Here is a 13,834-nt window from a genome sequence, read left to right on the forward strand (position 1 = left end):
ACTGTGATAGTTACAAGTATAGGAGGGCTAAAAAAAAAACATTAGCCCTAAACCACCTTGGCTGTTACTCCTCATACCGCCCAAAGCTGCCCCAACACTGCAGGGTATTATAGGTTCATCAAGGACTACAATGTAACACAATGTAATGCAAGTGCTAATGTCTGTGTTCAGAAGCAATACACTTGGCAGACTACACACGAAGGTTTAATAGAAAATGTAAGGCTAGGTTTTCATGAGGTTTCTGTGTTTCTTCTCAATGTTGAAATGCAAACTACAAGATGTACAATTAAACATTTTGTGATCTTCACAACATAAAAACCATAACACAACAGTAGCTGTATTCTGCTAGAACCTAAACTAGGTACAGACTTTTCGAGCCCCAAAACTGAGAAGTACAGTGTGGTCAGACTTCGAACGAATTTCACTGAAATGAGTTCCATAGAGTTATCAAAGAATAATAACGTGACAACCTACATCCACAAATTCAAACCTAAAATAACATATTTTTACGCTACTCATAACAACCATTTATTATTTTATTTTTACAGGAACAAATGCAGCTCGATTATTTATCAACTTGCAGCGTTTTTGGTGTGTTTTACAAAAATTCTATGCGCACATTTGATGTCCACATTGAAAAAAAAAAAAAAATTAAAAAGGAAGAAAAAGTATATCTGGACCTAAGTTTTGTTTTCTTTCTAGAATACTACATTCACAACGTACTGTACAATCTTTTTAAAGATTTTAAAAAGACAAACCCCTCCTCTGCAGTGGGCGGAGTTTCAGCCCACCGAAAGAAAGGGGGTCCTAAAGCACTATTGTTTACACCTCATCAGCCTTATATACAGCAACAGAAAAAAAGGTGTCCTATGTACAATAAAATAGTTTGATCCTTCAAAACATGCTAAATAGTGCAGTGTTATTATGGATATTTCAAGGTTATTTTAAAATCAATTTGAAGGAAACTGTTTTAGAAAGCAATTAAAGTCAAGTATTGAACCAAAAAACGAGACGATAAAGTTCAAATTTTAAATCTTCCAATATGAAACTTGCAGTATTTTTCAAGACTTTTAAATTCAGCTGATTTATTTCATGATCTGGGTATTTTGCCAAAAAGGTTATTTATTTTCTAAATGCAGTGGACAAATGTCTGTTATTAATTTTACCAACAATGTCATGCCATTATTAACTTTCACTTCCAATTCAAGAAGTCAGTATTTGTTATTCTGTACAAACTGTGACTTGAGATTTATTTGACAGTCTTACCAGTCCGACCACTTAAAGAAAATACAAGTTCATGAGTATCACAGCACAGACAATAACCAATACTGTCTGGTACCTAAAATGCAACTACTTTGCTATAGGTAACGGTTCATCTTTTGGGGGACCCGTCTTTAAACAGACTTTCCTATACAGTAGTTAATGGCTTTCGGGAAATCTATAATAAAATATGGCCGCAGTGCGTAGCAAGAGGCATGACGTGGTCACTCTTAACACCATCTGCATGTTATTAATTCCTCCCTCACTGACCGGCGCTGGTGGCTATCGTGATCTGCGCGTTGTAATCCGTGGTCTCCATCCTGAGGATGTACGGGATGATGCTGTCGATCTGGACGTTGCCGATCAGGCCAGCGAAGAAGAGTTCCTCCATGATGCCCGGGTTGAGGAGCCTAAGCGCGGGCAGTCGCAGCAGGAGCTTGCCGTAGCGGTCCGGGTCGTTGGGGTAGGTCTTGGCCTCGTAGGCACGCAGCTCGGTGACGGCTTTGTCCTGGAACTTCTCGATCTGACGAGGATTTGTAAGGCCTGGATGATCTGTCATGCAAGGATGGTGGAAATAAAGAGACGTTTCTACAGTGTTGCAAAATTTCTTCCATTGGAAGCAATCAAATAAATGTACCCTTGCTTCTCTAAGTATAAACTGTTCCAAACATAACATAAAGAAAACATTTTTGTGTCTTGGTATAAAATTTATCAAGACTAGGAACAGAAACAATTGTCTGTAAAGATCCTTCAAAACAATTTAACAACTATTATTTTATAAGTTTTTAAGATGAATGGCATCCTTTGTCATTGTCCATCCTCTTTTAATTTGGGACATGAGTTGTGACTGACCCCAATGAATTGGCTTGTGACCCATTTGTGATTTGACTGAGATTCACTTGAGATTGACTTAGGATTTGACTTGTAATAGACTAATGATTTGACTTGTGACAGGCGTTGGCGTAGCGGTACTTTCCTCTCCTTCTACCGCCGTGACCCGGGTTTGAATCCTGCCTGGGCCAATATGTGGATTGGGTATTCAGTCCCTACCTGATTCCGTGGGTTTCCCCAGAATATCTTCTGGGGTTTTCCTCCTACCTCTAAAACTGTAATTTCTTTTCATTGTCTTCTCTCTTCAGGTTTCTTCAGGCTTGTGAGCTACAGTGCCCCGGGCGCATTTGAGGAATCCTCGGTTTCATTACCCGAAATGATTAATAATAATAATAATAATAGACTTACGATTTGACTTGTGACTGACTTCAACACTACTCCGCCTCTTAATACCCTAGTGCTAAGCTTACAATATGACTAATGATTGACTTATGATTTGACTTGCAATTTGACTTCAACACAACTCAGCCTTTGGAAACACCAGTGAAAACCGAGAAACAGGTTTTTTTTTTTACCTGGGCTGAAGAGAACAGCCGCCTTGAGGTAGGCAAACTCATTGGAGTCCACCTGTAACTTGGTGGTGACGGAGACAAACTCCTGAAGCTTCCAGATGTGCTCCATGACGGCTTTGACCCTATCAGCTGAAAGCTTGTCTGGAAGGAAGCGCAGAGGGGGGTTAACCAACAGAGGCATAAGCCTCATCAGCAACCTACACATACTTACATATCCCCCTTCGTTCTTTCCTTTTTTTGAAATTCAGCACGGTAGGCCCGAGTCCTACTGAAATGCACGTGTGTACCAATTCACATGTGACATTGATGTTGAGTGTGACAGACTTGTCACCTACTGGCTTCACAAGTCAACCTGCCGAATTATTTTCAAAAAGCTTACTTGGGTTAAAGACTGTTCTGGTACTAAACACCCTGTGAAATTATTCTGTCTGCCTTGCTGTCAGTTTAAACAGAAATCAAGAAATGTAGGTGATTACCAACGATCGGTCCATCGACTGATTTTTGGAAATAAAGCGTGCTATGGACGAAATGGTGTTTCGTGATCAAAATCGTTGTGCATGGTAATGGTTTGTCACTGTTATCTCGAAAAGTGTAACATCCACTGTGCTGAAACTTCAACAGGTTAGGTTTTGAACATTCTTCTTTGGATTTTGAGTGGTGTTATTATTGGAAATGAACAAAATGCATGACAAGCAAAATGATTCTATATGCCTTTTAATCCTTTTATATATCTGCCTCAGTTCTACATTTGTGAGATTGAGAGCCGAAGGCCTGTTGAAAAGGAGCCAATGAAGGGCTTATCCTGTGTGTGCGCTGATTCATGTAAGAATGGAACAGAATGTGCATGAATAATTTTCAACTGAAATTTCAAAAACAGGTGTCTTAAGTGAAAGTCCAGCGATATCAGCAATGTCTGGACTTTTACCGCTGAGGGTGACAATACACAGAAAGTCCATAAAGGCACCATCTTATATTCATGGTTGGATTCACTGACGTGTTAGGTCATACTTTCCACCCATATCAGTCAGGAAACCCGACTGAAATGTAAAAGTAAATCAAGGAAAAAGGGAATAACACTTGAGATGTATCTTGATCATGAGCTACGCATGAATTCTACTTGTAGCATCTAGCATAGCACTTCATATGATTCAAGCTATCACACAAATGCACTTGAGAGATTTTATGTTAATCATGGATCAAGCTGAAACAGTGCATAATGTTTTTTTCGAGGGAGTGGGATTATGTTAGCAGGTGACTTGGGAATTGGATGCGAATGACAATAACCAAACATTTACTTTCAGCTTTTACGAAAAGCTTACCATTAACATGGTAAATTTAAATTTGTCTTCGGTATACACCAAATTCAGTCATCATTTCTGACAATGTTCACTAGGTACAACAGTTAAAGGGATTGCGCACTCAAAAAAATTAAATCAGCTAAAATTTATGTTCTGCAATGTGGTGAAAACTTAATAAAATTTGCATAACTTTACAGTACGACGTAAGCTTCAGAGATAATTGTAGAAAAAAAAAAGATTGAGTAATAAAATATAAAATGTCTCTGAAAGTCATGTAGTGGACATTCCATTTTATCCCTCAAATACTAAATGGTAAATTGAACCATGCATAAGAGTAAGGTTAGCTTCTGCAGTCATGAGGTGGGCATGCTTTTTTTTCTCCTGGAAATTTGAAAGATTAATATAATCCATTGTTATGGGAACCAACCAAATTCTGTGCAATGCCTGTAAGATAAATTGTATTAATCTGTGTAGCGTATAGAGGAATTTAAATATATGCCTCTGTGCAGCGAGGTATTAAAACATGGGCAAAATTTCAAGAGTTGCGAAACTTGGATGCACTTTCTGAAAACCTCAAACCTCAAAGGGCTACAATGAAATGTTATCAAGCACTCCGTTTATGCAGAGTAGTAACTGGGCTCGTCCCTGTGACCTGACTTGTGATTTGACTCGAGATTGAAACAAAATTCCCTTCTTCTCATTGTCTTCTCTCCACAGGTTTCTTCAGGCTTGCGAGCTACATTGCCTAGGGCATTTTTGAAGAATCCTTGGTTTTATTACCAGAAATAAATAATAATAATATTTAAATATTCGACTGACTTCAAATTCAAATAATCAAATACTGAATGTTTGAAAATGCACAGCCTAATAGGAGGTGATACATTCTGATGAATAGGCTGTACAAAAAGGAAGAAAAAAGGCAGCCGTTCACATTTCATCATACCTGCCCGGGGAAAACCAGATAAGTTCTTTTCATGCTTTTCAGAGACATGAGTACAACAGAATGATTTCAAGTTCTGCCAAAATGTGTTTAGTGCAGAGATAGCGCCGTTATTAACAGTTTTCTAATGTTGCTTTGAATCATGCATGCATTTAGGAATACAGTAAACTCCGGCTAAACCTGACATCGTACAACTCGTCAAATCACTCAAGTCGGCCGTCTGACTTGAGTCCCGATTGTCTGTAATGCATTTCCATTGAATTTTTTATTTCTAAGACGGCTTTTATAAGCCCCCATTTCGCTCTCAAGTCGTCGTGTTACTCTGGGTCCCCTTCCCATAAAAAGCACTACAAAATCCTTTGTGTAATTCGGCATTCAACAAATCACGCATTGGCATCGACTTCCCGTACTGTGGTTGGCAAAGTGTCGAGTGAAAAGTGGTTTCGCACGGCCCGTGATCGCTGCATGCATCGGTGTCGAAAAAGGGTGTCCTACTGCATACATCGCATGCATCGCGAGCATATCAATACCAGTACCCCTCTAGGCTGTATGCATGCGCTCTGCCCATTTTGGGGGTCGTCTTATTGAATGATATGACTACTGCTGCAGTCAATGCGAGCGTGGTATATACTGGACCACGCACACATTTAATTCGTTACTGTGCACGTACATATGTATCATGTCTGGAACATTTAAGACCACGTATCATGGTCTCCACTATCAATACTCTAAACGTGGTGATACAATTCGAGGATTAATTTGCTGGATTCAAGTCAAGCATTAAGGAGATAATCCAGGGTAAATCGAAGCCAATTAGTGCAATGAATCAGGTGTGCAAAAGACCATTCATGTAAGTCGGCAAAATGACGACTTACAGCAGATATCGGCATTCGCGTAAGTCGTCACAAATTCTCGGGTCCCAAGAGTGCCGGTTTAGCCGGAGTTTACTGTAGTATCCTTTTTTAATAGTATTATTTAGAAGGGTCACACGTGCATGGAGCGTTTTCATTTGAAAAGGCTAGAGAAATGGAATGAAACATATTTTTGTGTAGGCCTGCCTGCCCTATAAAAAAGGAAGTTCCCACAAGTGTGGTTTATTTCAGGTTGAACTAGTAAAAGTTCAGCTGATTGTCAAGAAAGGTTTGAGGTTTTCAGGAAAGCTTTCCGAGCGCTTACAATTGCCGCATTCAGAGATAAAAATTAGTATCGCTCTATAATGATTGGTCAAAAATACCATCTAGGTATCTATGGTGATAATGAGGCATGCAGGTATATATATATATAAATATTCATGGACTGGAAGGGGTAGAAGGTAGGTAGGCATGCACATCAGTTTTGGATTCGGTCCGTTGATGATGAAAAGGGGTAAAAGTAAAAATTTGCGGACTTTTTGTTTTTGTTCCCCGAGTGAACGGGAAAACAAAAATGTGTCCTCCTGCAGAAGCTACCTTGCTCAAGGGGCACGGCACACAAATTGGCTGCGGTACCTTGCTGCAGGCTGGTCTGGAGGTGGTTGACGATGGCCGTCAGGATGGTGGACAGCGCCATCGTTTGGGAGCACTGGGCCAGGCCTAAGGTGAAGAGCTCACTCCAGCACTTCTGGACCATGGTCACGTTGGATTCAGGGCTGCATGGTCAACATGGGAGGAGAGGACAGAAGTCATGAGTTGAACAGTAGATGACGTTCGTGACCACTCACGGGAACTCAATGGGAAGGGCAAACTGCATGCACTGCTTCACATGCACATAGCACAAAGTACACACGATTAATTTGATAACCAATGGGCACAAACCTATAGGCTCTGTGCACAAGTACCCCCTCAACGGTAAGAAAGGGAGAGTTGGGGTAGACCACTTGGACAGACATTTGAACGCATTGCAGAAGACACCTTACGCTCACGTGAAGATGCTTTGTGCACATTCAGAATAAGATAAGTCGTGCGTACTTCGCGCCACACGTGCGCGAACCAGTATGCGCACGGGGTGTGTCGCGTCCACGGGGCTCTCGAAGGTGGTAAAAAAGCGCCCTCGAAGGTGGTAAAAAAGCGCCCTCTCTTGTTCTTGCGCGGAGCCCACATCATCTTTTCATGAGTGCCAGGCATAAGGCAGCAATAAGTCTAACCCATTCTCTTTGTAACCAATCAAGGCAGTACTTGTGCACAAAATCCGTAACAACATGAACAATGAAAAATTACAATAAAAGGAAGCAAGCCGCCAGTGGAGGTGTCCACACCATTGCAACTTAAAATGAAACAAGAACAAACAAAAAAGTACCCAAAAAGTATCCCAAAAACCCCCATTAGATATAAAAATGTAGGCTTATGAATGTCTCCAAACGGGCCAACTCACCCCAGTAACTGAAAGGCCTGGATGTTCCTGGCCCAGTGCATAGATAGGAACAGGAGTCGCGAGGCTGATTCACAGATGTAGTGGACGTTGAGGAACTGTGGCATGGGGGAGGGGGTGGTTAGCTTGAACTGCATGTGGCTCTCATTCAGCATGTTGCCGTCCAGTTTGATGTATTGCTGCTCCCCGCTGCCCCCTTGGCTGCTGCCGCCGTTGGCTTGGTCTGACAAACTGGGGAGCAGAAGGCACACGCTCATTCAACTCTAATCCCTCAGGGTATTTTAGGTAGAAACCCTGATGAACACAGCTACATGCAACATTTGTCAAAATGACAAGCCTGCACAGTGCAGCAAGATCCATCAGGTCGGAAATCTCAAGGGTTAAATATGCCTCAGAGTCTGTGGTTGCCAACTGCAGCAGGAAACAACTGTGGCATCATTCAATGGGATTATCTGTCATTGTTACAGAATTGGCCGTTAAAGCTATAGTCCATCATTTGCAGCCATCCGAAAAGTAACTGGCGTAATTATTGTTGAAAAACATACTTAGTTGAAAGATAGTAAGGGAACTAAACTCCCTGTGAAATTATTCTTTCTGGGAAGCTGTCATTTTGAAGTAATCAATGAAAGAAGGCATTTCCAACGGTGATTCTTAAGAAGCACCGTAGGAAAATTTAAATTAGTAGTTCGTTTTGTTATTCAGCGCAGCGCGCGCAAGTATTGGAACGACGCACACGCGCGCGCGGTTGTTATAATTCGTCGGATCAGTGCGCGACGTCGCGTATAGCTGCAATTCAAAACATGATTCAGTAACTTTTGATTTGAAATTGAGATCTTAGAATGCTGTTTTTTCTCGGAATGTACAGCTGAAGCTTAGCTGAAACTTTATCAGGTTAGTTGCTTAGTATCCTTTATTAGATTTTGAACTCTTTTGTTGCTTCAAACGAACAAAATGCACAAATTACAAATGATGGACTATAGCTTTAAGGCACTGGCGTTGATGGCTCAATGCAGCAAGGTCCCACAGACTTATACACCTGATGCACTGTGTTGCGTCTAGCAGGGTTAAAAGTTAAGGTATAGATTGTGGCTTCGAGTCCCAACTGAGCAACCTTGTGAGTTTTTTACTCACAGGATCTTGGACAATGCTATGTATACAGTGCTCACAACTTATACCAGTAAGGGCGAGACCAATTCCAAACAGCTCCAAATATAGGTAATATCCAAAAATCATCAATTGACTGATCGTTGGAAATAAAGAGTTCTATTGACCAAATCGTGTTTCGTGATCAAAAGGTTGTGAATTTTTTTTTTTTTTTTTTTACTGTTTTCTCAAAACGTGTACTATCCACTGAGCTGAAACTTCAACAGGTTAGGTTTTGAACGTTCTTCTTTAGATTTTGAGTGGTGTTATTATTGGCAACGAACAAAATGCATGAAAAACGAAAGATCCTTTATGCCTTTAAGAACTGACCTGATTTCAAGGGCCGAGCTTCCGTCCCCGCCTTCCCCTCCAGGAGCGAGTGCTTTGGCAAGTGTGTCGAAGGCCTTAGAGATCTGGTTGGGTGTCTGGTTCAGTTGGTTCAGACCCTGCTGGGCTGACGAGTCCCCATTTGATACCATCTATAGCCAGACAAAGAGGTGGGAAAATCAGTTACTGGAAATGTAAGGGGGAACCTGCATTTCTTTGCCCTCTCTACTCTGAAAGCCAGGGTCCTATCCTGAAAATGTTGAAAAGTAACCTGATTTTTTTTCACGCCATTTTTACTAGGAATCCTTGAAAATAAAATCTCCATTTGGCATAAAACTAAAAGCACATACTTCAAGGGGCATCAAGACCCATGTAAAAATACAGTGGCTGGGTTGTGCTTTTCTTGATCCCTAAACATTTCTTCTTTTACTCTCTGGTGGATTTTGAAAGATATGGTAAGACTTTACCTGTTTTTTTTTTTCTTCTTTTTTTAAGGTTCATCACATGAGGAGATCAGTGTTTTTCAATGAATGAGCCATGTGGTGCGAATACTGAATAATAAATATTACCCAACTGTATAGAAATGTCTGATATCCTTAAGCTGCTTTTGAGTTACATGCCCTTAAACAGATCTTGTACGATTGAAATCACCAGGAACTGTCAATTTTGTTCACCCATGTGATGTTCACATGCATCAAAATCTCAAACTATGTGATGAATCAAAATAAATAGCTGAGTGTGCTTTTTCTAATGCATATGGGGAAATGTCCTTTACATCTGTTTCAGGCTGGAATTCCAGAGTCTCACAGAATCAAATAGAATAAGGAGTGACTCGGGTTGAACTGAAAGGATTTTGGTTTTGAGAGCTGCAGACTTAATGGATTAATGTTCCATTGTCCAGACTCAGGAGTGGTTCCAAAGACTGCAGCACTCGATATTTACGACATAGTCACTCCCATCTGTTTCAAACCTTGAAAATTCCACATATTTAATTAAAATATTTGGAAATAAGTTGATATGCCACTTTGAAAAGGTGGTCGCAAAGACTAGCAACCTACCGTTTGGCCGTCCCCAGCTTGCCCCGCCTCGCCGGCCTTGTTCATGTTAGCCAGCGACGTGACCACACTGGCCAGGGTGCTCAGGTCCGTGGTGGTGTCGGTCGAGGCCACTGAGACCACAGTGGGGTTCTGTACATTCAGCAAGAGGCCCTCCTCAAAGAGCTTGGTCTTCTGCATGGGGATGGTCGGACTCCTGTCTGCAGCTGGGACAGCAAGAAAAATAATGGAGTGAGAAATGTGATCAAGTCACTCAAAAGTCAAATCATTAAGTTGAGTCACAGGTAACAGGAGATGCAGGAGCAGTAGAGAGTATCGACAACCAGATGAATCAAATCCAGTCTTGAGAATCTCGGCTCTTGGACCCAAAAATATTCTGAGCGCACCTCATGCAGACATGCATACTTCGTGCGTGAGGTATGCTTAGAATTCCTCGGGTCCCAGTGTTGGGATTTCAGAGACTGGATTTGATTTATATTATTGATAACCACCTTTACTATTGGAAGCAAGATATACATTGGAGGGACCCCCCTCCTCCTTTGTGTTGGTGATCGGGAATTCTTTTGAGATATCTTTGGGGGGGGGGGGTGTGTGTTAGGTAACAACAGTCTAGAGTGTGTATAGTGTATAGGGACACTGGGTGGTACTCCTGTGTCTCAAACTGCGCACGGTATAACCTTTATTGCCAAGGACCGGCTGTCTTTGGGGAACATAAATTAATTCAGTCTTGGGCTGAGATTGAACTATCTACTGCTCAGGCATGCGACTGGGACATTAAAAAAAAGGAGTGGTGGGATTTATATCCCGATTTTTAAAATTTTGGTTCATATTTCAAATGTCAATTTTTTATGTGTGGACACACAGGCTAACAAAAACAACTGGAACAACCCTAATTTTCTCAGTGGACTCTGATGGTAACTGCATTTACTTGCTAGTGGACGACAATGGTCGTCTTGGTGTATGAATAGCTTGCCCATTCAACTTATCAGAGAGTTCCTACCCATTTTGTCAACATTACAGCTCTGGAGTGTTTTTTTTTGTAAAGGCCGAATGGTCATTGAATCCTGGAAACTTACTACACCCAGTCATTGGGAGGGCATTGCATGCGACACCTCTCTGGCATGTTGGTGAGCTGAATAGGAACTTCCTGTGAAACCCGATAACCGTTATTTGGTTTGCAAACAATTAGGCCAAGTGATTTTGAAATCTCTTAGTGCTTTTAAATTTTGAATGGCATGAGTGTGAAGTGAAAAATGAGGAAATCAGCAGATCCGAGGAAAAGTTGCATGCCTGACTAAATTGAGCTGTTGTAGTTAGACACCTACTTGTGATGAATGTGGGCGTGGCTGCCAGCGGGCTCCGGATGTCCTTCCGGATGTAGATCTTCTCCGTGGAGGCGGCGCAGTTCCCCGGCGACTTCTCTCCACGAGCCTTGAGCGGTGTCCGTTCACACTGCACTACTGGGGGAAGGAAGAGTCCCAAGAAAGTGACCACATTTCAAACTGAGTGAACTTGTTTTACACTATCCAACCCGTTATTATCCCGGTTATTTTTCACTTTCACCGCATTATTCCCAACACCAGAAAATTGAAAATTGAAAATAGAATATCCTAAAATTGACCTCTTTCCACAAAGAAAATTCTGGGTCATGTCCTTTTAAAACTAGATTTCTTAATCATCTAATTAAAGACTTAGTGGTAGATAAGAAAGAAACATGTTGTACACCAAGATCTTGTGATAATTTCCAGAATTAGTTTAAAGTTCCAGCAGGTTAGAAAAATGAGTAGCGAGAGTAAGTTTTAATCCCCAAATCATTTAAATACAGCCCTCTCTCCAACTTAACTTGATTAATTAAAAGTAACAAACCTTTTTTTCAAAAGGCAGGTATTACATACAATGTGCATTTAAATAGTATCAGCAAGATTGTTAGCAATTCTCCACTAGCACTGAACCGACAAATAATATCAACTGCGCGTGCGTGTGTGCGTCATGTCAACACTTGCACGCACCCATTCACGGATTTTGCCCGATTACAAACGAACTACTTATGGACATTTTCCAAAAATGTGTCACTTGACACATCTTTGGAAATGATACATTCTTTTATTGTTTTCAGCATGCCAGAAGGAGTAATTTCTCAGGGAGTTTAGTGTCATTGCTATCTTTAAACCAAGTAAACTTTTTAACAATTATTTGGTCTGTTACCGTTTTGATTGCTTTAAATGATCTGCTCTACCTTGAAGGCACTATGGTTTCAAAAGTCAATTGGGTCAATGGAAAATAAATGCATGAAGTTTGCCCTTCTGACAACAAAGACTAACTGGGTTGACTAGAGTCACTCCTTAATACTTCTTGGTTGGACCCGAATCTGGAATGTTAGTCGGAACGGGCCGATTTACGATGTAAAGAAAGTATTTGCTCAGCGAGTAATGGTTACCAGCCAAAAAGACATGCAGTGTATATTGCTCCAGACTGGTTACCAGCCGATTTTTGCTCATAAATTTGCTAAGTAGTACTTCTAAGGCTTTCAAGCAGACCCAGGTGAAAAAGTAGAACAGTTGGATCAAAACTTAATTTAAAAAACAGGACAAAAGTAGGACTTTGGAGTAGTTTTCATTGATACACGTCCATCATAAGCCTCATTTGGCATGTTCTGTACTCACAACACTTGTGCTCCATCCTCAACTAAGCTCTTGGAAGTACAGTTGCAGTACTCCTGCGCCCAAGCCCTTCATTGTGTGATTAACATATGACAGTGTGTAACACTATGCCGAAAGATTTTCAATGAGATTTCATTTTTCGGAGTTGTGGGACAAAAAAGCAGGATTGTCAAGAAAAAAGAAGGAAAGTAGGGGCAAAGTAAACAAAAAACTAGGAGAAATTAGGAAAAAGTAGGAAAACTTGAAAGCTTGGTTTCTGCTTAAACGCTCCATGAAGGCATGAGTGTTTAAAGGTGGGCAATCTTTTGTCAAGACAGGGTTACGGTGCCCAATTTCACGGCGCTGCTAACCACAAAAATTTGCTTAGCACAAAAATAGCCTGGCTTATAAAAGTAGGTTAGCCAGCTAAAACTCTATGTGATTTTCATGCTAAGCAAACAAAAGCTGAATAGTTATCACGAACAATATACATAACGTGAGTTTTGGCTGGTAACCTGCTTTTATATGCCAGACTATTTTTGTGCTAAGCAATTTTTTGTGCTTAGCAGCGCCGTGAAATTGGGCCCACGTCTTGCTCTTCCAGCCCAATTTCACCGTACTCACATTCCGATTTCATCCCCACCAGCAGGCACTTCTGCAGCCGACAGAACTGGCAGCGGTTGCGATGGTGCTTGTTGATCGGGCAGTCCTTGTTGCCCCGGCAAGTGTAGCAAAGCGTCTTGCGGATGCTGCGCTTGAAGAAACCCTTGCAGCCCTCACAGCTTATGGCTCCGTAATGGCGACCTAAAGGATGATAATGGAGACACAGACAAATCAGAAGCATCCAGAGCTGTAGTCTAGTCCATTACAAGCCCATCACAACGGGAATCACAAGTCAGTGCACAAGTATCTAGGGAAGACATATGACACGGGAACACCTTTGCTAAAGGAACACCTTTCTTCTAGTTCATTTGGTTAGCTTGTGATTTTGCCTGAGGCGGAATTACTTGTGATTGACTTGTGATGGCTTGTGATGGCTGTGATGACTTGTGATGACTTGTTATGGCTTATGATTGCTTGTGATGGCTTGTGATTGGCTTGTGATGGCTTGTTATGGCTTGTGATGGCTTTGATGGACTTGTGATGGACTTGTGATGGCTGTGATGGCTTATGATGGCTTGTGATTGTTGTGATGGCTTGTGGTGACTTATGATGGTTGTGATAACTTGTGATGGCTTGTGAGGCTTATGATTGGTTGTGATGGTTGTGATTGACTTCTTGTGGCTCTGATTGACTTGTTATGGCTGTGATGGCTGGTGATAGTTTGTGGTGGCTGTGATGACTTGATTATATCTCTGAATGGATCATTGCCATTCTGGAAGAGTGTTTCAATGAGTCTGCTCTTAATGAGATAACCTCCCTT

General features: G+C 41.3%; 1 protein-coding gene across 5 annotated transcripts in view; it reads right to left on the bottom strand.

Moving 5' to 3' along the window:
• Positions 1-13,834, bottom strand: part of LOC119726661 (orphan steroid hormone receptor 2-like) — a 26,625-nt gene continuing 12,791 nt past the window's right edge. For 2 of the 5 annotated variants that reach the window (XM_038198432.1, XM_038198431.1), the window contains exons 8-15: positions 13,036-13,215; positions 11,098-11,232; positions 9,776-9,978; positions 8,721-8,869; positions 7,251-7,478; positions 6,350-6,528; positions 2,667-2,804; positions 1,523-1,812 (exon numbers count right to left, since the gene is read on the bottom strand). In XM_038198432.1, coding sequence (XP_038054360.1) covers positions 1,523-1,812; positions 2,667-2,804; positions 6,350-6,528; positions 7,251-7,478; positions 8,721-8,869; positions 9,776-9,978; positions 11,098-11,232; positions 13,036-13,215 — 1,502 coding nt within the window. Of the gene's footprint in view, positions 1,813-2,666; positions 2,805-6,349; positions 6,529-7,250; positions 7,479-8,720; positions 8,870-9,775; positions 9,979-11,097; positions 11,233-13,035; positions 13,216-13,834 lie in introns of all 5 variants that reach the window. The other 3 variants (XM_038198433.1, XM_038198434.1, XM_038198430.1) reach the window with 3 other exon arrangements.

This window comes from Patiria miniata, unplaced genomic scaffold (genome assembly GCF_015706575.1).
Source record: "Patiria miniata isolate m_02_andy unplaced genomic scaffold, ASM1570657v1 HiC_scaffold_2, whole genome shotgun sequence".
NCBI classification, from domain to species: domain Eukaryota; kingdom Metazoa; phylum Echinodermata; class Asteroidea; order Valvatida; family Asterinidae; genus Patiria; species Patiria miniata.